Source organism: Megalopta genalis, chromosome 2 (genome assembly GCF_051020955.1).
Source record: "Megalopta genalis isolate 19385.01 chromosome 2, iyMegGena1_principal, whole genome shotgun sequence".
Lineage (NCBI taxonomy): Eukaryota > Metazoa > Arthropoda > Insecta > Hymenoptera > Halictidae > Megalopta > Megalopta genalis.
In genome coordinates, this window is record NC_135014.1 from 14,069,248 (window position 1) to 14,096,294 (window position 27,047).

Consider the following 27,047-nt stretch of genomic DNA (forward strand, 5'->3'; position numbering starts at 1 on the left):
CTCGAAATAGTCCGACCGGCTCGCGCGCGAACATGTAACTCGAACGGTCTTATTAAATATCGCTCATCCAACGAAGGAGAGAAAGAGAGTTCTCGATTCCCGGGCTATAATTAGATATCCCGGCATACCGCCGTTGTATTTGTATGTTTGGCCGCTGCCACGATTCTACCCACACGAAGGATCGCTAAATAACCGCGGCTCTTTCGACACGATATTTTCGAAGGATTATCTTGTTGCGCGGCGACACGGAACGGAACGGGACGGGACCGTACGAAAACCGTGGCCGCGGACGAACGGCCAAGGAATCCACCGGAGGAAGCCAGAAACATCGGCGGTATTCTAGGGGAATGATTCACCGCAAGGAATTCACCGATACAACGATATTTGTGGAAAGACGCGTAAAAGAGGGTTCTCGCCGCGAGATTCCGCGTTGACGAACGCCGCGGGGAATGCGCGGGGGCGAGCCCCGAGCACATCGGCTTTCTTCTTAGCTATTGCGTTCCTCCTGCACCATTCGCAGGCCCGGCTATTTTTACGCGAACTGCCTTCCGCGAAAAACGCTCTCGCGATCGCCGAGAAAACGGAAACGATACTGTCGATCGGGACTCGGAATTAAGTGCACGCGACACGGCGATGGTCGAGGGTTACGCCTCGTTACTCCAGTCGCAGCGCCTCGGCCACCAGTGGTCGTCACTTTTGGCTCGGAGCACATCGGAGACGTGCGCCTTGCTTTATGTGACGGGAGTCGAGAGTCGAGCTCTGCTCTATACTTCGTTCAACGAGGACTGGCACGATATACAGGGTGTTCCGAAAATGTCTCGTAATACGGAAATGGGAGATTCCTGAGGTGATTCGAAGCAACTTTTTCCTTAGCGAAAATGCAATTCGCGGCTTCGTTTACGAGTTATTAACGAAAAACACTGACCAATAAGAGGCGAGCTCGGCTGGCGCGCGGCGGCCCAGCCAACGAGTGCACGGAGCCCGGTTCCCCCTTATTGGCTCGGCCGTCTCGCGCCAAATGATCTCGCCTCTGATCGGTCACTGTTTTTCGTTAATAACTCGTAAACGAAGCCGCGGATTGCATTTTCGCTGAGGAAAAAGTTGCTTCGAATCACCTCAGGAATTTCCTACTTTCGGATTGCGAGACATTTTTGGGACACCCTGTATAAACAGCTGCACGCGAGCGACGCGTGATCGGGCTGAATCACAATTTTCGGGCCCTTCTACGAGAGGTTACTCCGCGTGCAAGGGCCCTCGATACGGATCCTCTAAAATTCGTCCCTGAGCATCGTCGCCTAAGAGCCACTCGGCTGCAACCGCAGCACCGATCACGTGAACGTTCTGTTTACATTTTGTGCGAGTTCTCGTTGAACGGAGTATAGATGCCGCAACTGTTCTATTGGGTTGGCGACTAAGTAATTGCCGATTTGTTCAATGAAATAAAAAATTCTTTTTTACTTGGAACGAAGTTTAATCTGTAATGTATTTTCCATTTTGTTCGATGACCTTTTGCCGTCTCTCCGACAACTTGAAAATTCCAGGCTCGTAGAAAGTCTGATCCTTTTCGGCCAAAAACTGAGTTAAGCGAGATTTTACAGCGTCGTCGTCGTTAAAAGTTTTACCACGAAGGGAGTTGCCCAGGGATCGAAATAAGTGGTAATCCGATGGCGCGAGATGAGGCCTATATGGTGGATGTAACATCAATTCCCAAGCAATATCCATCAATTTTTGCCGAGTGGACAAAGACGTGTGCGGCCTAGCATTGTCCTGCTGGAAAATGACACCTTTACGATCGACCAATTCTGGTCGCTTTTCCTTGACCGCTGCATTCAATTTGTCCAGTTGCTAACATTCGCGGATAATAAAAAATAACATAATAATAATAATAACAATTTTATAATATAACATTTGCGGATATCATAAAAATTGGAGTGAAAGACATCTATAACCGAAATCGGCAATTACTTAGTTGCCAACCCAATAGAACGTCTGCCGTTGGTTCGAAGCGTCCTCGGAGGTCGGAGAATCTCGTGGTGCCCTCGACCCTCCCTAATGTGAAGGCTGTTTTCCGAAACGAAACGAGAACCGTGCGCGATAACGGGCGAAATTAGCCGAGCTGGATAGCAACGAGAACGGTCGGACGATCGGTGTGGAAGTGAAGACGTCGAAAGTTACGTCGGAGGAGAGCTCGTTTGACGAGGGTCGAGGGTCGAGAGAAAGGGGGATAGAGGACGCGAGAGAGAGTTCCGAAGGATGAAATTTACAGAAACAGGACTACTTCCCGTGGGAGAAGGTGCCGTTCGTTCCGCGGCCGTCGCTGGTCCCTGACCCGTTCACCGTTTGGGGTCGCAAGAAGCAGGATCCGAAGAAAGAGTTCTATCAGTACGTCACCCTGAAGGACAAGGAGGGCGTGGTGCGCGGCAAGAACGTCGCGAAAGAGGAGCACAAGCGGCAGCTGGTGCAGGGTGGCGCGGTGTCTAAGGTTAGCTTGGACGCGGCCACCGAGTTGGCCACCAAAGGCCACGTCTTCGAGAAGGGGGTGCTGTCCAGGCAGCCGGGCGCCGCGAGACACGCCGCCACGCCCGCCAGCGGTCGCACCAGAATACTTATGGCGCTCCACACGCCTTCCTGGTACCGATTTTAAAAGCCGTCCCCGCGGACCAGATCTCGTCTTCTTTCGCAACGGTCCAACGTTTCTCTCGGCGATCGACGGAACAGAATTTTTACGACCGGGACTTCGGAACCCTCCTCGGATGCTTCGTCTCACGGAATAACTGCATACTTCGGACCATTGGGAATTTACTCGTTTGTAGCTAAGTGCCGCGCGAAGACTTCTTCTTCTCCAGCAATCTCTAGGCTTCCGCTGTCCGCACGGATGCGCGAACGCCTAAGTTCGTTCATCCTTAGCACGCGTTCACCCCCGTGCGATTCGATCCCGAACGCCGCCGGGCGCTCTCTCGCGCGGCTACCGTTTATTTTCAATTACCTTTGTACACGCGACGGATAAATAAAGTTCTTCGACTTTAAAACATGCGTTTACTGATCCCATTTCTGAAACGGACGCGCGAACGGACCGCGTTATACCAACGCGAGTGCTATAATAATCCCCGGCCATCTCTCTGTTCCTCTCTCCTCTTTGCTACATGTACGTATATACAGCGCGGCCCATAAACTCCGTTCACTGAAATATCTCGGGTTTTCTTTTTCAAACAATCCGAGGGAAATGTTACGCACAAAAGTTTCAGGGTTTAAGAATGTACGTAATATATTATGTATGGTATTCCTGGAGGCGTAGAGGAGATATAGAGGTCAACTTTGATATTTTAAATGACACGTCCTATTTTTTATTCTCGATCTCGATAGATCGGTGTACTACAATTACTCTACAATTTATCGTCTCAGAGGTATTTGACTTTTTTTTCGCGATGCTATTAATGTTCGAAATGTCGGTCATCTGCGACGATGCAACGTTCACATTACTGATCTGTTGCGTCCCTTACACGTTTTATTGTTGCAATATCTCAGAAACGGTAAGTTTTCGGACAAATGCAACTCGATACTTTTATACTCAGAATACACGAATTTTTCCAAATCGAGCAGAAAAAAATAGGACATGCTATTTAAAATAACGAAGTTGACCTCTGTGTCTCCTCTATGCCTTCACTTGTGGGAATACCGTTTATGTTACATTATGTACTCCCTTAAACCTTATAACTTTCGTAAGTAACATTTCCTCGCATTGCTTGAAATAACCAAGATATTTAAATGGAGAGAATTCGTGGGACACACTGTATACAAGGCGGACCATGGAACATGATCAGATTAATTTATTCTGCTGCTAGGGATTCGATTGGAATTTTTTGGAGTTAAAATAATATGGTTTAAGGAGAGCTTTAATATTATTATGCCAAAATTTTGGTCAACCATTCTTTCCCTTCGAAGTTATCAAGGTCACCTTCAGTTTTTTATAGGTCAACCTACAATTTTTTTGTACCCACTTCTTAGGGGATACTAAGACGAATTCGGCAAGCATCATCAAACATATAGTTTTTCCCGATTCTAAACGAAAATTGTGGGTTTACCTATAAAAGGAATCTCGAAGCTCCCCTTAAACAATGTTATTTCAGCTCAAAAGATGTCCAATCGCGTCACAGAGTAAATTAAGCCGATCTCGTTCCGCGGTCCACCCTGTACGCATAGCGTTACACATTCGGCTGTGCGATGAATTCGTTCGCGTCGACGGAGAGAGAGGGTTAAATGAAATCTAAGCGTCTTTCACGGAGAACAGTTGCCAGTGCAACCACCATGTTTCATCGCGTTGAAATCCAGTCTAATCGAGTTTAATAATACTGAACCACGTTCAGCCAAGTATCCTGTAAAATTAGCGACGCCTAATTTCTCCGGCAGAAGAATCGCGAACGAATTCGTCATTGGCGACCCGGTGAAGGGGGGAAGTGACGTCACTGGTAACCGGCGGTCGCGAGAAACGCGTACGCGCGTGCATGCGACAACGATAGCTCGGAAGACGAGTACTCGCGAATATTGACGATCGAGACGGAGTGAAAAGAGACTTCGGTGCAAAAAAGCTTTCTGGTTTGGTAGGCGCGCTGCGCTCTACCGTCGAAACGAGACACCGACACACGAGCAAAGGACACTAATATACGGACATAGGGAGATCGCGCAATGTTAATCCATGTGTTTCTTGGCAAGGGCGAGTTCGGTTGCTCAACGTTACACTCCGAGACCGTCCTGAATATCTCGACAAGGAGACATTATTAATGCATACGTGTACCGCTCCGCGTTTATAATTGGCCCGCACGTTGTGTGTCTACAGATAGATATCGCGAAACACCTTATCGAATCCGTTACTCTCTTTCTCCTACGTTCTAACACCGGCACGGTAGACGACACTCTCTTGTATAACTGTACTTAACGTTCCCCGCACCAAGACGATCGGTCCCCGGAAGTCCGCGCGAGAGCCAAGCTCTCGATATATCCAACGAATTTTCGCTCGGGGTTCTCGCTGTTGAGGCTACGCGCGCAAGCCGTGTCCTTCTAGAATTATCCTCCGAAAGGTTCGCAAGCATTGTTTCGTCGGAGAACGACCGGTAATGAATACAGTTTAGAAATCAGAGTTATATAGCAAACACGAAAATATACTGGAAAATACCGGAAACGTACATAGGAGACAATGAAATACCTGAACAACGTCAATAGGAATAGAGACTACTGACTGAAAACAATCCCCGGAGCTTCATTCTTCCAGTCTTTTAATTCTTCAACTGACCAATTAATCGACTGTTTTCTCATTTAATTGAGAAATTAATTAGTAATTCGACTGACTTAATTTAATTGACTGCCGCGATATAAGTACCTGAAAAATTTATAGTAAAATTAACTTTATAAGCGGACATTTCGAACATGAATAGCTATAATTAACTATACTAGAATCGCTATTCTAAGAGTATAGAAGTGACGCGATGACTCGATGTCCTCCCTGAGCGGACATGACAAAACTACCGATAATTATGGTAACTTTGCCGCTTCTTCTGTACCGCTGCAATCTTTTATCAAATTTCATTTAGACAGTCTGAGAAATCATAGTATGATTTTTTTAAAGCTCGTTTGTACAATCGTTGACAATCGGTAACTATAAAATCTAACTGCAAGGCTCGAATAATCGTATCTCCTCTTCCCAAATTGTCCATTTTTGTGCACAATCTGAGCGTCAATTAAGCAGTCTTTGCTGTACTTCGCGAATACAAAAGATCAATTATTCCGTCCAAGATAGTGTTTACAAACATCGACAATGGTGGCTAAAAAATTAATTATCGGTAGGAACACTTTGTATTGCTTTAACCGTACGATAAATACTACTATAAATTCTTCGCAAGATTAACAAACTTCAAAGACGATTTTCTCGAAAACGGAGCTGCGGATAAAATAATGTTATACCAAATTCTTTTCTTATTTTTTTATATTTTCTCGCAGTGCAGAGGGTTAACGAAGTATTTTCATTGACGAGCACTGAGCAGGTAGCATAACAGAGGAGCTCGCCAGAAGAAACACACGAATATTGCTTGCGAAACGTTGTGAGAATAATTCCAAAAGACCACCGCTTACACGCGACATAACCTCTGATTTTTCACCTGTTACTCTATTCACATCGCGAAGCGACCGAAACCGGGGCCGATCCGTCGAAGCAGCGTTCCCCGATTCGCGTGTATCGTTCCACCCGGATCCATTGTTCCGTGACACACGCTGTCCTCTTCTCCAGCACACGTTGCTCCGTCACGGAGAACAGAATCGACGAAGACCGATTCGAGGGTAGAACGTTCGCGTTTCGTTTCGTGGGACCGACACCGTTGTCGGTAAAAGGCCACGAAGCGCGCGCATTGTGTTCAGGAAAATAAGTTACTCAAGGAGTAGAGGCAGACGACGCATGCGCGCGAGCCCCCGCGCAGCGGCGTGGCGCGAACGTTATAATTAAACCGCGGATTTGATGCGTTTATTAAAAAAAAATGAATAAATCGAATACAAAATTAAGAAGACATTCGATGGATTCAAGGATATCGTTACATTATCTTTAGCTTATTACGATTGCCAAAAGAGGAAAGATATTCTCATCTAATTTATATTTCTTACAATTCACTTAGATAACTTTCATTTTGCACAATGATCCGCGGTCTGGATATAATTCTAAACCACGATCGGACGGAGACCTTGCGTCGCGTCGCGATCGTAGTTCAAAATTATAATGTTCACTCGGTAGACTCGCCACGCCGGGACTCCCGGCGCATGCGTCGCCGACCTCGCTCCTTGCGCAACTTATTTTGCTGCGAACGCTGCGTGGGACCGATCGTTGCCGGTAAAAGAGCCGCGAAGAGCCGCGAGCGGTCAATCGGGGGAAAAAAAGGAACGGGGGTTCTGTTCTCCGTCGAAGACCTGATCTCCAAATTGTTGACCTTGTGTAACCCGAATCTATAGACACCTCGGCATTACGTGGTCCGTGACTATCCGGAAGCCGGGCTGAGGACTGCCCAAGAGCAGTACAGCTACGCCTACACCAACACCAGCTCGTCGAACGCCTCCTCTTCCACGGATCCGTACAGTCGGCGTCCGCAGAGGACTAGCTACAGCCAAGAAAGCGTCGTCAAGAGGGAGAGCGGACCGTACGGATCGTACTCGACCGAGAGGTCGTCTAGGACATCGACCGGCGGCGGTCCTGGAGGCTATCACTCCTCTTACGAGTCCCATACTTCCGGCCGTTTGCCAGGCGGCACCTCTTACCGCCATTACTCCTACCGCGTCTAAAAAGCCCGCACCCCGACCCGTCAACCCCCGACGCTTTCGTTTCGCCGATCGTCGATGCAACGGACCTCCTCTCTCCTCAACAACTTCTCGATTCTTCTTGATACTCGTCGACCGAAACCCCTCGCTTTACGCCTGTCGACACTTAGGGATTGCGATACCGGTGAGACCGGTAAACGGTAGTACATTCTTGGAAACGGTGGCCTCGAGCCGAATTATACGGCCAATGCACCGTTCGATGCAGCATCGAGAAGAAAAAGAATGCGTAACATTTCACCGCGAGATCTCGATCGGAAGGGTTGTTCGTTGCGGGGTAAAGTCGAACAATCAATTTTTAATCTGTTTTCCGCAGTTAATCGGGTTTAGAAATTCTGAGAGAAATCTGTGACACGTCGAGGAGCCGAACACGCGCTCTCCGATTCGTTTCAGAGTTTTAAATTCAGAATCATGCTTGTGAAGAATCAAGAAGCTCGAAAAAATCGTAAAATTGCAGATTTCATGTGGAAGCACTAGAGCGACGATATTTATATTTTCACGGTATCGATGTATTGTCATAACGATCGTTCGTGAATTTTTTCAGATATTCTCGATTTGAAAATTACGAAAACCGTTTTTTCGACCGTTCTTCCCGTGAAAAGCTGACCTCAAAATCGATACGTTTCATTACGTTTCGTTGTTAATACTTGCGATATTTTGCTCTTAATATTGATAGCTTTTTGGAAATGCTAAATACATTTAAAAAACCGGTAAAACCGGTGTTGCCTGAAAATACCGAAATACCGGTAATCGTAAAAAGTCGGTAAATTTTGCAATCCCTAATCGACAGACCCCAATCGAAACGCAGCTGAACCTCGGTTGTCCGAAACGATGCGAGAGAAAACACGAGAGTTCTAACGATAACACAGTTGTCTGTGTACGGATTTCAATCTTCTTTGTTCCGAAGAATAATTAGCTCGTTGAAAACGTGTTTGGAGAGTACGTAATCTGAGATTCGGATAACCGAGACTAAGCCGTATGTCTCGCACGGGTCGAGCACTAAAATCTGACGCGAACTCGAATCGTTTTCGAAATCCTTGGAGGTCATCCACGTCGGCGAAACGTACACGCCCCTTTCCTACCTGCCGACGCTCGATTAATTGGCTGTTATAATTGGACCAGCCGTTTCGCCGCGTTCTAATTCGAAGATTCGGAAAGTTGCATATGCTCTTAACATTCCTCTGCAATAGGATTCCTCCCTACGTTCTCCACGAATAGGCTGCGGATTTTATGCATTTCCGACGAAAGCAAGTCGATCGAATACGAAACGGGAGACGCGTACAGAGAGCTTAAGAATGCTATCGCGTTCCTTTCGACTCGTCAAAATTGTCGAAAGAAGAGGAAATATTGGGTTGGCAACTAAGTAATCGCCGATTTGTTCAATGAAATAAAAAATTCTTTTTTACTTGGAACGAAGTTTAATCTGTAATGTATTTTCCATTTTGTTCGATGACCTTTTGCCATCTCTCCGACAACTTGAAAATTCCACGTTCGTAGAAAGTCTGATCCTTTTCGGCCAAAAACTGAGTTAAGCGAGATTTTACAGCGTCGTCGTCGTTAAAAGTTTTACCACGAAGGGAGTTGTCCAGGGATCGAAATAAGTGGTAATCCGATGGCGCGAGATCAGGGCTATATGGTGGGTGTAACATCAATACCCAACTAATATCCATGAATTTTTGCCGAGTGGACAAAGACGTTAGCATTGTCCTGCTGGAAAATGACACCTTTACGATCGACCAATTCTGGTCGCTTTTCCTTGACCGCTGCATTCAATTTGTCCAGTTGCTAGCATTCACGGATAATAAAAAATAACATAACAATAATAATAATAATTTTATAATACAACATTTACGGATATCATAAAAATGGGAGTGAGAGACATCTCTAACTGAAATCGGCAATTACTTAGTTGCCAACCCAATAAATGCCTGTACGGTTCCCGTAGCTTGCAATAAACGCGGGCAATTTGTATATCGCATAAAAATCATCCGCGGTCTATCCGCGAATTATGCAAAAATCCCGAGTGGTTCTGTTCCATCGGAAATCGTCGGCAGACAGGATCGGGGCTCAGGTTTTTTCTCGTTTGTCATACGAATTGTCTCTCTGTACTGTTATATCTCTGACACGCACTGTAACCGAAGATATACCCCATAGATGTATGTAGACGTTTTCAAGCCAGCCTTTTCAAGCTAATAAATTAGGTGCCGTCCAAGATTGCTGAGTATGTACGTTTAACGCTTAAAAGCGGCACGATAGTCGCCCCTACCCTCCACCCCTGATATTCGATACCATAGGAACCATAACAAACAGTTTCCTCCGAACGCGTCTTCCCGCGCGTTTCTCTTCTCTTTTGACAAGTTTAACTTTTCCGTTCGGATGCATCCAAGCGTAGTACGTGTTTTATCATTTGATCTATGTCCGATTATGGATTGTATGCGTGGGATTGTTTTCTGCTTTTTACGCATAACGGATCGATCGTTCTGTACGCGCGCTCGAGTTATTTGTTCAGCGTGCAGAGTGCTATCGTTGGACCGCGGATCTTTATGTAACGGGTGGCACGACACGAGTCGGACAGCCGCGTGTTCGTTCCTCCTTCGGAGACATTCGCGGAGCGATCCCGTGCGCGTAACACGCGCGTGCGATAGGGAGATTATGTAAAGATTCGTGGTCCAGCCTGTCGCAAGTGTGAATTAGAAGAGCGAGCGGTCGACGGTCAAGCCGTGCGATCGAACAGCAAAGACCAAAGGGATTCTCAGCCGACGGCACGCCGTCGTCAGAGGGAAAGGTGGAAGAAAGCCTGCAGACGCACCGTGAGAACACGCGAACGCTCGCTCGCGGCGCCGGCGTTACCGATCGCGGACCGATCCTAGGGAACCGATCCAGAAGCACTGAAAAACCTAACCGTGACTAACCCCCGTTGTTCGTCATCTCGTTAGACACACAACGCGACAATTGGCCAAGTTGCTTGCTCGCGTGAAAAACGACTCGAATCGTTTCGCTCTATCGTTCTACGAATTGTAAAACAGTCATGTATACGTGCATACGTCCAAACACACACGCGCCCACATACACGGACAGACACACACATGTCTATATATAGAAATATATATATATCTATTCACACATATACCACGCGTATACCGTATTGTATCAAGAAACAACGAGTATATATATATATGTATGCATGTATATGTGCATACATATTCGGCACACACCGGTCCGATCGAGACGATCGACGCAAAAGTGACCTATAATGCCGCCGAAAGAGAATAAAGAGGACAATGTAAGAAATACTGACTGATCGGTCTCTGTATCTGCAATACTCACTAACCAGGTGTTGTTCTTCTTCTTTCTATTTATTCTGCTTCCCACGTGACTCCTCGTCCCCTGCCGCCGCCGGATTACGCCCAATATCGTCGAATATCGTCGAATATCGATTAAACCCGCAAAAATATCGCCCCTCTGTAAACACGACCGAAACGGGACCGCAGGAACGACCGATCACCCTTCCGCTCTCCACTATCCTCCAGGTAAGTACCGAAACACCCACTACACTTCTGCTACTCAAACAAGACCGTCCGCAAACTGCTCGCTGTCGCTTTAAATCGCCAAATGCTACAACGCTACACCGCCGCCTATCGAGTGCAAGGTCTTCGATTTCGATCGTCCGCTTCACAAGGTAGAAACACGATAATGGTTTTTACGTTAGCATGCGATTGTACGTGACCGGTGTGTTAACACGTCGACTGCCACGTCGGGTGACACTGTTCTTTGACCAGGTTCGGCGCCAAATTTTTGTTGCAAAACTGAAATTCGTACACTATAAATGTCATCAGAGTTTGTGGCAAACAGGAGGAGAGTCGGAATTTTTGTACAGATCTTTTGAGATATTGTTTCGGAAATTAGCTGTTATAACATTTCAACAAATTTCGATCGAATAGTTGTGGTGTTTTAATTCTTTGTGGAAGAACGTCGACATAGCGATAATTAGATTGTGGATTTTATGCATTTGCGACAAAATTGTGTATAATTGTAATTTAAAATACCAGAGGAACTGAAAGAATTTGAAAATATCATTGTTTAATTTTTAACATATATCGTGTATTATTTTTAATCCATTAAAATGTCATGCATTTATGACAAAATTATGTATAGCTGTAATTTCAAATACCAAAAAGATTAAAAGAATTTTAATATATCATTGTATAATTTTTAACATATATCATGTATTATTTTTAATCCATTGAAATAATTAAAGAAATAATGAACTTGGTATGTATACAGTTTCTATTTCTTGCAACTGATACGGACAATTTTTATTTTGCATGGAAATCCGCAATCTAGTGATGACGTCAGGACCGCATATCTCATTCCACTAGTTGCAAACATAGGGTTTGACTTAACTATGGCTTAAATATGAGAGACTTTATAATAACGTAAATAATAAGGACGTATCTAGAACGTGCGAATGGAATAGAAAAATCAAACAAATCTTGAAAATTATTAACTTTGATAAAGATACAATTCATGGAGTTTATGTATATTATGTATATTTTATTATTATGTATAGTATCTACTTTATTATGTACAAGACATAATAAAGGATCAATACCCATTATTATAAAGCCTTCATACATAACCTAGTTTCCTCAGAAAAATATTCAGAATACTTAAAAAAATTTTCGTCCACAAAGGGTTCAAAAGTGCCTACTTATTTTGTCTACGACAATACAATCTATATATTATTATTCAACAAACGATGCATAAACTGTGTATTACGCACAATTTCAATACTCTCGAAGTGTAAAATTTGTTATTTACCACGTTCTCTCATACCGTGCACTCGGTTTTCCTGGAATATACTTCCAGGTGGCTTTTATTGAATGAATTACGTTTCCATCGATGACTTTTATTTATTTACTTAATGTCTTTATACGAATTAGTACATGAAAAGACAAAACAGATACACGGTATGACCAATATAACCAGGTCAGCGTAGATTAAGAAATTACGAAAATACATACGAAAAAGTTAAGGGTGTCCTTTTGGGTGTCGACTTGGCAGTCGCCGTTGTCAATGTGTTTCTACCTTGACGCAAACTTCGTACGCAGCTTCGTACTAGCGTTTCACGGGCCCCGACGATACCGATGCTTCGATCAATTCCAAAGAATCGCTTTTCCCGACTAATTCGCGCCGAATCGCAATCGTCGTTCATGCTCATCGACCGCCGCTTCATCCATCCTCTCTAACCGTAACACCGTTCGAACGCTTTCGCCGATCCCTAACGGACGACCAATCGCATCGGCACCCGCTTGGCCCCGCTAAAACGGCTCCACCGCGAGGAAAGAGCATGAGGCAGGATCGGCTTCGTGCCGAGGAGCGGAGGAGCGCACGCCTGTTTTCACGCTAAATGCCGCTGACGCAGCTGGGAACGTAACGACCGATAGTAGTAGTCGATGATCGACGAGTTTAGTAAAGCAGAGTATCGTGCCTCTAGTTGAGAAGCATTCCTCGCATGCCATACGTGGCACACAAAAGGCTTGTGACCGTAATCCACATGCCCTACCATACCGTGTACCACGGCGGCATCGGCAGCCTGATACCGATAAGAGTTCATGCGCGCGTGCGACCCAGCGTCCTCGCGGCCGAGCTCAACAGGATACGGAACCTCTGGAGGCCCTCGACCGAATCCTACACGGAAAAGTATCTTCAGTCCAGGGATCGCATCGTAAGTTTTCCATCGACGATTTCGCGAAAGCGAAAAACAGCCTTCTAACTATTGTGGCCGTTGTTGCGCTCGACTAGTCGAGTCGTCGTCGTCCACGTGACCGACCGCAAAGCACCATTCATGGTCATCCGACACCATCACCGCCCATCGTCACGATCATCGTCATCATCACCGTCATCATCGACCGACCATCATCGTTCGTCGGCGGGATCGCGTCGTCGGTTTCGAACCTAATCAGAATCGTACGCCGACAGATTAACGCAGTCGATTCGGACACGCTCGAACTTGGAAGAGCCAGTCCCCTCGCACGCGCATCGACCGCGTCTCACCAATTCTCACGAATCGGGTCTCAGTAAACGGAACTAATCGAATAATCAAATACTAATCGGTCTCTGTGTGCGCGACAGACCGCGAATCACGTTCGGTGAACGCATACATATTTCACGTGTGTTTCTTCGCAGTACTTCGACGACGAGGCGAGGGAAATACGCGCGAAAGTGGATTCCCTTCTGCGACGGGTACACGTGTTCGTCCCACGAGCCGTAGCAAGGTATTATCGCCCTTTACCAACGATTACGATGCTTGCCGCACAAAACATTCCTCCCGGCTTTTGGCCGCGTACGATTCGAATAATTCATCGGTCACGGGAACGCTGGCAGACTTTCCACCGAATTCGGTTCGGCCTAGAATCTCTGTTGCAATTGAATACCAACTGGGGATAAGTGTGCAGTTAGCAATTTCTTGCTAAGAATTTAGTTCATACCGAAAATGTGCGAAGTTTAACGCTATCTATGTAACCGCGAATAATTTTTTCCAGTATTATCGTTCACAGCATCGTGAAGTACGGATCTTCCGCTTTAATTTGAGCACCGAATTAAGTCGCTACGATTTTTTTTGCTCGCAGAGGAGCACAGAATTAATTCCTTAGTTTCAATTTCAGTAGTTTATTTACTATGCACCTAGCTATTTCTCACTCGATGCGTTAGTTACTGTGCCGCTTATCACGGGACAGACCTACATAACCTCAAATCTCAAATTATCTGTGTCATATTTTTAAAGGGGAGAAATGTAAATTGGAGATTTTGTTAAAGCAGTCGTCTCTAATGTAAATTTATAAATGACTTACTTTACTATATTATACTTTATTATACTTTATTATATTTTGATTTATAGAATATAAAATTTATGAGAGTACGTTAAGTATTAAATTTTTATTGTGCACAGTTATTGAGGCTCAGTATTCAGGGAGAGAGCACAGTAAATGATTTTTTTAGAGCACGGGCACACAGTAACTGGCTGCAGAACTTTCTTTTTCTTTTCTCCTAATAATCAAAAGGGATTCGATACTTATGACATGAGAAAATTTATTATATCGATGAAAAAAGCTTTTACTACCGAGCTCTAAATACAACTAATATATATTGATTTGAAACAATGACAAGATTGGATTTATTTCAACTTCGTACGGTTTCTATTATAACATATGGTTGATCAAACAAGTTTATCCAAAAAATTTTCGCACAAACATTTTATAAAAAATCAGGAACCAATCATTTTGACTGGGTTGGTAGTTTTAGTGTTAAGAACTGTCACTGAAATTGCTAAAGTTGTTCTGAGGACCGCTAAAACAGGACATAGTACATAATTAGCTCTTCTACTCCAAGGCACTAGAATCGGCAACAAACCGGTTTACAGTAATGTCTCTCTAATTGACGCTCGGATTGTCCAGAAAAATGGACAATGTGGGAAGAGGAGATACGATTATTTGAGCCTCGCGGTTCGTTTTTATAGTTACGAATTGTCAAGGTTATGTGAAGGTCATGCAAGGCTCGAATAATCGTATCCCCTCTTCCCAAATTGCCCACTTTTGTGCATAATCTAAGCGTCGGTTAGGGAGACATTACCGTATCTCGAAACGAACGCTAGATCCTTATTCCTAGTTGATATTCAATCATTTTGGTTCCCCGCAACAGTATCGGGACCTGTTCAAGAGTGATCTCGCGAACCGTCCGAGGCCGCCGGTCAAGAAAAAGCCGTACCCGTCGAGGAACGTAACGCGGAGCTTTGAATTTCTAGCGACTTCTTGGAAGAGATTGTGCCGGAGCGTATGCGCAGCGGGGATTACGTGCGTCGGCTGCTGTCGGGCAAGTCCATCGCGAAGAAAGACCCGATTTCGTGGTACGAGGTGCCGGAAAGAGGCGACTTCGGGACGCTGGCGTGCGTCAAGTACGTCGCCGGTAATCCACAGTCCGTCAGGAGGCCGTACTTCAAGGTCGCCGATCTGCGCCCCTCCGATATCAAGAACGACGTTAATTTTCTGAGCTACTACAAAAAGAATCGGCAGGCGGCTGCCAACGCCTGTGAGTAGCCTAACAACGACGGTAACAACGACGATCGGCACATGGACGGACTCTCTTTCACACACACATCCACACAAACATATATACACACGGACCAATCACAGTGTTTTACTACCGTGCTGTCTAATAAACCAAGCTTCGAACGTTTTGCAATTTTGGGCTTCTACCTCCGCCATCGTCTCGACGGAACTAGCCAAGCATGATCTCTCTCTCTCTTTTCTCTCTTTTTTCTCTCTGTCTCTCTCTCTCTCTTTCTCTTTTTCATGTCGAGCTCTCTCATTTACCAATTTCGTGGTTGCACTCTGGCTTGGACAGCACGGATTTACTCGACACCTATGAACACACGCACATGCACACCTACAAATGTTTCTCTCTCTCTCTCTCTTCTGTCGACCGAGTCGATGAGTGAACGAAGACGACGCGACGCCACGAACGAACGACACACACGTTCTTCTTTCGAATTAATGTTGTATCGACCGAATCCGTACAAGAAACACGTAGTCAGAGGCACAGGGTAGAAACGAACGATCGCGAGGAGGGTGTAATTACGAATAATCGTCGCGGTAGAGGTCGTTCGCGCGCTCCGTTATTCAATTTTTCATCTTGCACCGTGGAATCTCGGTTATCCAAACTAATTGCCACGATATTATTTTACTATTATTTTTTCACCAGAATTCGGGCAATGGATTTGATCGCTTGGTTACGGTGCTGCATTAAATGAGCCGAAATTCGAAGCAGAAACGGTGGAGCGGAAAGAAAGTTAATTTGTGGATAATGAAGAATGAATTAAAAGTTCTGTGAAATGTGCAGTAACGTGAAACATTGTTACCACTCTTCTGCGTGAGTCGCTTTCAAGCTTTAACTTGAAATAATACAAAAAATCAAATTAATTGAATATTAATAATTAAATATTGGTAATTATATTATCAATATTATATTATCAATATTTAATTATTAATATTCAATTAATTTGATTTATATATATATATTATATTATCAATATTATTAAATTAAGCATCATTTAATAATATTAAATTAAATTTAATAATATTAATCCCTCACACTCGGAGACATTTTAACTCTTTATTAGCGCATTATATGCACATGAAATTGTGTCTTATGGCACATGCAACACTTTCAACAGTCTTTTGAAATACAAACAATGTTAATTTAAAAATTATGCGATTATCGGTGGTTCGTGTAATCGAGGTTCCCGCGAACAGCGAGGGTATCGAAGCGAACAGCGAATTATTCGTCGTTGACCTTCCCCGCGAGTTACCTGCGAAACATACACTATAATAGTACATATATTTCTCGAAACGAAGATTTTTTGGAAAAATAAAAGCGGCCATATGACGCCGTTGTGTGCACCTTTCTTTTTCGTTTTTTTTCTCTCTCTCCCCCGCTCGTTATCTATATTTTTATCCTAGCCGCCACCCCCCCTCTTTTTGAATGAATGCCACTGTTTCGCAACTGTCTGACAATTTTTTGGTTGTGCTGTGCTGGCCTCCTATAATTTTCGTGTTTTTTGTTCCTCCGTACGTTACAACAACAACAACAACAACAACCACAACAACAACAACGACACAGTGTCTTTTCTTTTGGTCTTTCCTTTGGTATTTTGTTGGTAGTTGCTCGTAGCACTGTTCTCCCCCTTTTACACGTTGTGACTACTTTTAAGAAGACGTACAGCGGCGGTTTTTACTATTGTTCGTTCCGTGTTTACATTTGCGCATGAATTTTTTCTTTTCTAATTGCGTTTACCGGGCGCGAGATCTCGACGATACGGATACGGAAACGGATACGGAAACGGATACGGAAACGAGGGCAAGATTTTACACAATGGCAGACTCCAGTGTCGGGCAGAACCGGACGACCGGGACACGCACACGCAGCTAAAAATCGCAGAACCACCAGTTCGGCTCTTTTTGAACGTTTCAGGCAAAGGGTGGAGGGATCGTGTTCCAGAGCTGTACGAGGATCCGACGAAACCGAAAAAGGAGGACGAGGGGATCGAGGAGCTCGCCGAGGAGTGACCGCCGCGTCGTCGCGCGTCGTTCCGTTATAATTAAAATCGTTAATCTCGAATACTCGACGAACACTCCAACGTCCACCGCGCCCTAACGAGGTCTATATCCGGGAACGTTGCGTCCGAGTTGCGGCGTGTTGCTGCGGACCGCAATCGAGGATGCAGAAATCTTGTGCAAATCGTACGCGCGGTGCCTGTGCATTGTCCACGAAGAACCCGCCGAGACCCATTCAAAATCGTTCGTAACAGTTCTCGCCCGGCCGAAAATCCGAAACGGGATTTGCCAAGTGTCCGCGATCACGCGGCCACAGAAAGTTTGATTGTCGTTGAACCTGTTCGAGCATGCGAGAAACATATCCGAATAAAATATAGACGTACCTTTGATTCTTTAATTTGCCGTCTATTCCGTCAGTTTACTTTCCTTTGCACGATAATCGGCGGATTTAAACCGAAACCGGCTAAGCAAACGATTGCGTTGTTGCGAGGTAAGCTTCTATTCGTGCTCCATCATACAGAGTGCCATCGAAAAGCTCCCGGACCAACGCCAGATCGAATCTCGGGCTCGCTTCGCGCGAGCAATCCGGAAGAAGAACCTGCGGACATCTGACTGATCTCGGTAGACTGCGGTTCGTTATGCGAAATGAAATTTGTTCGCATCTGTTGCAACAAACAGGAGTCCTTGTCGTTTTTCGATCGTAACAATTTCTTGGCAGAAACAGAGGATACAGTAAATTCTTCCCAATTGTTATAATACTTAATATTGTTATAATATAATTCTTCCTAATTGTTAATGGACAATTTAGAAAGAGCAGATACGATTATTCGCGCCTTGTGACTCGTTTTTTATAGTTACCAATTGTCGATAATTATGGAAATGAGCCTAAAGGCTCGAATAATTGAACCTCCTCTTCCCAAATTGTCCATTTTTGTTTGCAAGCTTCGGGTCAATTAGGAAGAATTTACTGTATACAGAGGGTGAGTCATTTAACCCTTTGCACTCGATGCCGTTTTAACTATAAATCCAAAATGGTTTTGGACGACCTACATTATTTCCATTTTATATGACTTATTAGCGCAATTTATGCACATGGGATTGAGTCTATATGATAGTTATATTTTCAACAGTTCTTTAAAAATAAACAAATTTGATAATGTAAACATTATCTTAGAACATCATATAACTTTTGTTCGAAACTTGTGTTTTTTTTATACAGCATGAAGTTTACAAGCAAAATTAAGGTGACAAAGTTAATAAAACAGTCACATTTCTTAATTCCACGTATCTTCTTAACAAATTCTCCAATTATCGAGTTTCACAACATTTTTATCATTTCTTTCCGGAACTTTACGAAACCGCATCAGACAGCTTTCGTATTTTTCGCTCGTGTACGCGCAACTCTTTTTTGGTCTCCGCTAAGAGGATTAAAATATTGATGAAAAGATAAGAGAATTTTATTACGATTTAAAATAACAGGATAACGTTCGCACGGAACGAGTTATTCCTAAAACGATAAGGGGTCAATAAATATCGTAGATCCAGGATAATTTCTCCTCCCTAAAATTACAGCTACTCGTTTCCGTCGCGAATCCACGAGATCCGCAATCCGCTTGTCAAATGTCGATCAGGTGAATCGTTTCGATGGAACATCGGGCCAGTTCGGGGACTTTTCGAATGCGCGAGTGTACCAGCAACCAGGTCGGCCGACTTGTTGTTTCATGTCTCTAAAGCGACGCTGAGTGATTCCCGGTTACTAAAACAGAAACGACACGGTTCGCAATTAATGTTAAACGGCGATCGTTCACGGAGAAGAGGACGACGACGACGAGACGACGCCGTGCACGTGTTCTGTCGGATCGAACATAATCGCCGCGAAGTGATCGAGACGGGAACAACGGAGATCTGGTTCGTCGTCGATCCCATCGTTTCCACGATCGTACTGCGTCATGATCCAGGAAACAGGAGATTGTGTACTTTTTCATCGTCGATACCAATCGGACCTCGACGTTCTCTAATACTCTAACTCATCACGCTTCTATCGTCGTTGGTGTGTTAACATTGTTAACGGGCCCTAACAACCGTGCCACGTCACAATACACGCTATCCACAGCGAATCACCGACTAATTTCATAATCGTTGGCTCCATCATGCGCGCGTAACACGATCCCGTTCGGGCGTCGATCCCTTCGCCGTTAACCGAACGTTTATGTTTCATGTATCCCATAGCGCCGGACCTGCCGATGACGGAGAGAGAGCTGCGAAAGGGTCAGTAGTTTATACACAAAAAAAAAGACACTCGCTGTGTGCGACCCCGTACGATACATTGTTTATTCTCGTTACGCATTTCTCACGTAATCACACCAATTCTAGTGCGAGCACTACAGCCTGATTTGGACGAGGCAGCGCTCAAGAAAGGTACGTGGCCCTCTTATCTGGCGATGCTCCACGGGTCGTTACACGCCTAATCGATCGCGCGTACGCGCGAAATCAAGTGGAATTCCAGTCGGACCCGTTTGCCGCCTTTCGAAAACGCAAACCTTCGAATCGTTTCGGAAAACAGGCTCGCGAATCCTTCGCTACGGAATCATTCCTCCGTGTTGATTATTTAACCCTTCGACAGACAAATTTTATTCGACGTTATCGAATTTATCCGAATTAGATCTTTATTCGAACAATTATTGGATTAATTTTACGATCTTTCGTTGAATAATTTCTTCTAATAAAGAATTGTTTGAATAATGTTACAATCTCTATTCGAATAATTTCTTTCAACAAAGAATTATTTTATTAACTTCTTCTAATAAAGAATTATTTGAATAATTTATTCTAACAGAGAGAATTATTCGCATAATTTCTTCTAAAAAAGAATTATTTGATTAATTCATTCTAATAAAAAATTATTCGGATTTCTCCTAATAAATAATTATTCTAATAATTTCTTCTAATAAAGAATTATTTGATTAATTTATCCTAATAAAAAATTATTCGAATCGTAAGTCATATATTCGACAATTTTGACTTGTATCTTAAAATGTAATCTATATTAGATAATCTAATACATATATTTTCGGCAATTTTAATTATGTCGTAAAATGCAATCTATGTGTATTAGATAATCAACGTATTTTCGAAAATTATAAGAAAAACTATAAATATAACCTTAACTCTAAATTATCTTAACCACGAATCTGACCAATAAACAATAGACATTTCATAAAACAATAAAAATCCCTGTTCCTTCGCAAGTAAAAAAAATGTGACTTACTCCTGATCCACATCAAACCCAAGTCGAAGTACACCTATTCAAGCATCCCATGAAAACAATGTTACTTTCAAGTCATAAACCATCGAATACTGTCAACATTCTCTTCCGTATCACCTTGTCGTAACCGTGGACGATTGATTTTCCATTCGATAAACCATCGACAGGCGTGCATCGACCCGAACCTCCGTCGACCGCATGAACAGCATGACTTCACGTGAACCTCTGTACCGTGTCTTGTAGTGCGTATAATAGAAATCGAGCAGGAATCGAAGCCGGAAAAGAAGCGGGAATCCAGGCGAGCGAAACCGGAAGCAGCGAAGAAGGAGCCGGAACCGCCGAAAGAACCCGAGGTCGTCAAAGCAGCCGAGCCTGAACCGGAGCCTGTCAAGGCTGCGGAACCAGCACCGGAGCCTGCGAAAGAACCTGAACCAGCACCGGAACCTGCGAAACAAGCTGAACCAGAACCGACGCCTGAACCCGTGAAAGAGCCTGAACCGGCTCCAGCACCTGCTAAACAACCGACGAAGCCTACGAAGGCGAGAGCTAAGAGAGCAGCTGCGGCTCCTGCTCCGGCTCCGGAGCCAGCTGCGGAGCCAGTTAAAGAATCAGCTCCGGAACCAGTTGCAGCACCAGCTTCCGAACCAGTTGTAGAAGCAGCTCCCGAACCAGCTGCAGAAGCAGCTCCGGAACCAGCTGCAGAAGCAGCTCCAGAGCCGGCTCCAGTTGTAGAAGCAGCTCCGGTTGCAGAAGCGACTCCGGTTGCAGAAGCAGCTCCGGTTGCAGAAGCAACTCCGGAGCCGGCTCCAGCTGAAGAAGCAGCAGCTCCGGAGCCAGCAGCCGAAGAAAAGCCGGCCGAGAAGTCGGAGCCGGAAGCTGGTTCAGAGGCTGAGGTTGCTGAGGCCGTAAGTGAAACGGGAGCAGCAGCCGAAAAGCAGTCGGAGGAGAAGAACGGTATGTTAGCCGACGATAGACACTAAACGAGCCTCGAAACTATTATAGATTGCGTCAGAGCGGGCGAGTATACTCCTCGTAAGATTTATCGTTATCGTGTCGCTCGTAAAATCCCTGTCTTGCGAAGCCTGTCTCTTGTTCGATGTCGCATGAAACGTCCCCGTCACGTGTAACGTCCCATCTACAAGCGCTATCAAAAGCGTCGACGCACGCAAACAGTCGTAAAGTCTTGATCCCCCTGTACGTTTAGAAGGTGCACAACAGGATCACGCGATTCACCCGATATAGACGACTCAATACGCCGATCGGTTTCTTCGGGTAATAAGGGTCGACCGGGTTCACGAGGTTTTCTCTATTCCAGTGAAACAAGAGAAGGAGGACACCATCAGGAAGATAGAGCAGTACCTTGTCACGGCTGCCGAGCAGTCCAAGTAAGTGAATTGTTGGAAGGGATTGAATTAAGCTCTCGAGGACGCCGATTTTTGAAAATGTTCGAAAGATCTTCGTAGGCGAGCCGGGTTAGGCGTCGAAGAGTTGAACGTAGCGGAATATAACAGTAGAATGCAGTACAATCCGCTCTTGTCATGTAAATGGTTCGCTCCAAGGCAGATCACGTACAACACTATTCATTGTAGGCAAATCAGTAAAGGCTTAATCTCGCATTGTTTGCAAACATCCTTAATTCACGATCTTGTTGTTAGTATTGTTATTAGTATTACTATTATTATTATTATCATTATTATTATTATTACATATCATTATTCGAATGATTTCCTGTAATAAAGAATTATTCGAATAATTTTCTGTAAAAAAGAATTATTGGAATAATTTCTTGTAATAGAGAATCACTCGAATAATTTATTCGTTTAAAGAACTATTCGAATAAATAGATATAAATAATTTATGACGAATATTGAGTAATCGTTATTCGAACAAAATATTCGTCTAAAAAGAATTCATCTGGATACATTTTTATTCGATTGGATATTCATTCGATATCGTCAAATAAAATTTTATTCGTTGGCCTCTATCCCTAATCAGACGTTCGAATAAAATTTTGCCCAACTGGCACATAGACTTGAACAATAATAATATTTTCGAGCTGAATTTTTTAATGCAGGTTGTATACATGACGCTGAAGAGAATTATATATATATTTTTCAATCCGGTAATTTTCTCCTAAAAAAGAATTATTTCATTATCAACAAAATCAGTCGGCAAAATAATTTGCACATGATTCGAATCAGCACACGAAATGCTGTCAAAATGCATACTTTCGAAATTTAACCTGGAAAATATTACTGGCAGTTTATTTTTACCTGAATGCCATCTCTTAACGAAGAAAAAGAAAAGACAGCCCCTTAGGCCTAAAACGCTTGTATTTGCCTAATTAGTTCGGTAACGGAAGTCCTACTGTAATAGGAAAATGAACAACGTATTCTGCTCGTATCCCCAAAATGTATGCAAACGTATCGTATGTGTTTAGTCCCTGAACAGTATGTTTGCACTTGATGCCCCTATTACACGTGTACCTAAATGTACAGGCGGACACGTGTACTTAATATATCCCGTTAACCAGTGTACTTCATAACATACGAGTGCACGTGTAATGAACGTATCCGTGTTTTAATTCGTTCAGAAAGTATAACAATAATGGTTTTTGAATTTTACGGAAACATGTAACACAAAATGTTAATGTTACTGTCTACTGAGATAATAAAGTAAAAATAGATGAGGAAATGAACCGCGAAAGAAACAATTGCGAGTTATTAGGAAACAGTTTTATTTCATTAACATTTTGTTTTGATGCTGAACGAATCAAGACACGGGTTAATACACCTGTACAGGTGTACAGTGGTGAGCAAAAGTGACTTTTAAAACAGTATAACTTTTTTCAAACTGGTCTAAATGATTTGAATTTTTTCGTAAATGTTGGAGAGACCAGTTCACTGTACAATGACTGAAATACTTTCTTTTTTCAATTTCGCTATTACTTGGAATAGGAAAACTGTAAAAAAAGACTCTCGTTTTTTCACTTGTTTGCATCCGAGCCTACAACGAAAATTGAAAAAATGCATTTCGTACTTCCCTGTAACTCAAATACATGATGAAAATTTCATTCACTCCAAGTAATAGCAAAATTTGAAAAAAAAGTAGAAGTATTTTAGTCATTGTACAATGAACTAGTCCCTACTAATATTTATACAAAAAATTTGTATGAACATTATGAACATACAAACACAAATTTGTATAAACATGATGAAAATTTCATTCACTCCAAGTAATAGCAAAATTTAAAAAAAAGTAAAAATGTTTTAGTCATTATATAATGAACTAATTCCTACTAATATTTATACAAAAAATTTGGACCAATATTAAAGAAGTTATACCGCTTTAAAAGGCGTGTGGACACTTTCCCTCCACACTGTATACGGAATAGCCGTTCAAAGCCAATAACCCTATTTTGCACCAACTGGAACAAGTTGTGTCGTCCTGGCGTCTTATATGTATACGGCAGTCGTCCTCGAGAGACTAAATTCCCGAGTCGTCAGAAGTGAAGTTGCGGGTCTAGTTGCAAATCTTCGTCGCGAAGATACAATGCGTAACGTTGACCCCCAGGAGCCTGGAAGAAAGGAAGCAGGCGGCCGAGGATGAAAGAGTGAAGCTCGAGCTGGAGGAGACGAAGGCGTGGGAGGCTGTGCAGGTGGCGCAGGAACGAGTGGCGCATCTCGACGAAATCCGCGAGCAGGAGACCGCGGCGGCCGAGAGGGAAGCCGAGGAGGCCAAAATGGAGGCCGATCGGGTGGAAACCGAGAGAGTATTGGAGGCGGAAAGGTAAAACTTGGCCGCTATCGAGAAAAGGGCTTTGCCCGGGCTCTTCTATGAAGCCGCAGGTGTTTTGGAGTGCGGATTGTCCGCCGATGAGATATCGATTTCCTTCGTGTTCAGGCAACTGGAAGAGGCCCGGGTGGCAGCCATATTGGAGGAGCAGGAGAGAATGGTCGTCGAGGAACACCTCGAGGAAGTCCGGCTGAAGGAGGAGCAGGAGGAGAGGCTGGCGAACGTCGCGTTCGAAGACGCCGACGAAGTGAAGGACGTCGATTGTTCCTGCGACGACCAGCTCGAGGGCGAGATCACCGATCAGGAGAGAGAGGAGAAACCCTACGAGCTGATCGTCGACGACGAAACAAGGGTGAGTCGACGACCAGTCGACGACCGTTGTGCTCGTTGCTCCCGCGCCGCGCCGCGCCGCGCCGGAAATCGATCGCGCTCGACGACGCGACGCGTGTCTCGTCTTTCAACTTGAAATCTCGATATTTAAACGCGCTATTTTATATTTCAAATGTCCCGGAAAAATACCGCGGTTCCAGGAACTGCAACAAATTTCCGATTTTCGACGCGTTGTCGATATTTCGGCTGTTACGATGTCGGGTAAACCGAGTCGCGCAACCGATCTAAACCTGGACTCGTTTTAACTCGCTCCGACTGCCATGTCACGCATACGTGGGCGACGGAATTATTTTTCTCAGGATTTGAAAGTTCGTTCGCACGCTGTTGTGTCGTCGTAATTTTACTAGGATCCGTGAAACGTAAGGATGTCGAGAACTTCGAACTTTTCAATTTTAATTTGAATGAAATAGTTTTGCGAAATTTTGGGGGTGGTTGGCGTAGCGGCCATAGATTAACCAGCTGGTTGGTTTTGGCGAGTTATATTATATAATATGTTACTGCGTCACAATATATTTATATTAAATTTGTGATACGTCGGAATCACCACTCGACTGCAAAGGGTTTAAACAGCACACAGAGTAGAACTTTCAGTGCGAACAATCAGATTGTCAGACTTCAGATTTTGATTTTGGACAAATCCGCATCTTAATGAAATATTTTGTTTCGTTAGATCGAAGAGGATATCGTGGAGGAGGAGCATCTTGAACTGGACGCTCCGTTCGTCGAGGAGCCCCACGGCGCGGAAGGAAAATCGCACGATGGTGCGACCAGCGTCGAAGACACGCCGAAGATCGAAGAAGTGGTGTCCGGCGGAGAGGAGAGTTTCGAATGGGGCGACGAAGACGCCTAATCGTTGCTCCGTTAATTAATAGAATCGCATCTCATTACACCGCGAGTAAAAGGAAGATGAATACTTGTCAATTACGTACGAGTCCTGTTGAATGTTGATCGATTTCAATCGCTTCGAATCTCTCTCTCTCTCTCTCTCTCTCTCACTCTCTCTCTGTTTCTCCATCTGTCAATCTATTTATCTCTCCATCTTTTCCACCTCGAGTCATTCGCATCCTTTATTTATTTCATTGTCGGCGCTAGGTAATTTATAAACGGCAACCGGTCGATCGACCGCGAGCGTCGATTTTCGTCGGTCTGCCGAACGACGTCACCGGTAACCATACTTCATTTCGCGGCCGAGCCGAGTAACGCGTCAGAAGCCCGAGGAATCGAAAGACAGTCTTCCCTCTCTAGCGGAGACGCGATCGATCCCTTGACCGAGTCGATTTTCATTAGAACCGTAGCCCGCATCCTGTTATTTATTCTATTTCCATTTCTCTCGTTGCGTGTCCTTTCTGACGTATTACTCGATCGACATCGAAGAACGCTCAGCTCGGTATAATGGAACTCATAAATAATGCAGGCCGCATCGCAAAGCGAAATAAGCATATAAGAAATTATTAACCCGAGAACGGTCGCGTCAGAGACAAGACAAACCGTCGATACAATTTAAGCCGGCATTATTGCACGAGGGTCCCGTTTCCAACGGGACGAACAATCGTATGCCCCGCGCATCCGTAAACTTTTCGACGAGCTTCCGCTGCGTTCTTCGTTTAGAAAAAAAAAAGAAACATCGAACGACATTCAAGATAAATACATTACACCGATGTTCCTATATTCGAATCACACACTGCACGTTCGTATGTCTCTCTGTAGCACGCACTGTATACTATATTATTCACGCAATGCCTATTTTGTCTATACTTATACGATAATAAATAATAGCATTTGTGTAATCCACCTGGACATCCCTCCGTGAGAACTCCTGTACGGTCGATCTTCCTAACCCTCGTCGTTTTCCGTGGCACCTAAAAAAATTTCGTAAATTCAACGTGTGAACGCAAATATCAATTTTTCCATCGCGATTAAACTGTACAATTTTCCTTGCAGTTGCAACATTTAGAATCTTTTTGACTGTAATAATTTCTTAGATGGAAAATGAAATTTATATTTATTGCGTGCCTACATTCGCTCGATTGCTTATATATATTATTCATTTATTTATTTATTTATTTATTTATTTATGTATCTATGTATGTATTTATTTACTTATTTATATAATTACATTAATATTGATGAGAAGAGAA

At 44.0% G+C, this 27,047-nt stretch overlaps 1 protein-coding gene across 5 annotated transcripts in view; it reads left to right on the forward strand.

Annotated features, from left to right (window-relative positions):
• The window catches only part of LOC117219366 (uncharacterized), a 30,832-nt gene extending 4,136 nt beyond the window's left edge, over positions 1-26,696 (forward strand). The window contains exons 1-12 of one of the 5 annotated variants that reach the window (XM_033468477.2): positions 7,313-10,630; positions 10,839-10,877; positions 12,845-13,075; positions 13,537-13,625; positions 15,152-15,435; positions 19,689-19,727; positions 19,833-19,877; positions 20,968-21,678; positions 22,040-22,109; positions 24,298-24,513; positions 24,628-24,871; positions 25,580-26,696. In XM_033468477.2, the coding sequence (XP_033324368.2) occupies positions 10,601-10,630; positions 10,839-10,877; positions 12,845-13,075; positions 13,537-13,625; positions 15,152-15,435; positions 19,689-19,727; positions 19,833-19,877; positions 20,968-21,678; positions 22,040-22,109; positions 24,298-24,513; positions 24,628-24,871; positions 25,580-25,759 (2,178 nt within the window). In that variant the 5' untranslated portion in view covers positions 7,313-10,600 and the 3' untranslated portion in view covers positions 25,760-26,696. Of the gene's footprint in view, positions 1-7,312; positions 10,631-10,838; positions 10,878-12,844; positions 13,076-13,536; positions 13,626-15,151; positions 15,436-19,688; positions 19,728-19,832; positions 19,878-20,967; positions 21,679-22,039; positions 22,110-24,297; positions 24,514-24,627; positions 24,872-25,579 lie in introns of those variants that run through there. The other 4 variants (XM_033468476.2, XM_076518571.1, XM_076518570.1 and 1 more) reach the window with 4 other exon arrangements.
• The last annotated feature ends 351 nt before the right edge of the window (positions 26,697-27,047 follow it).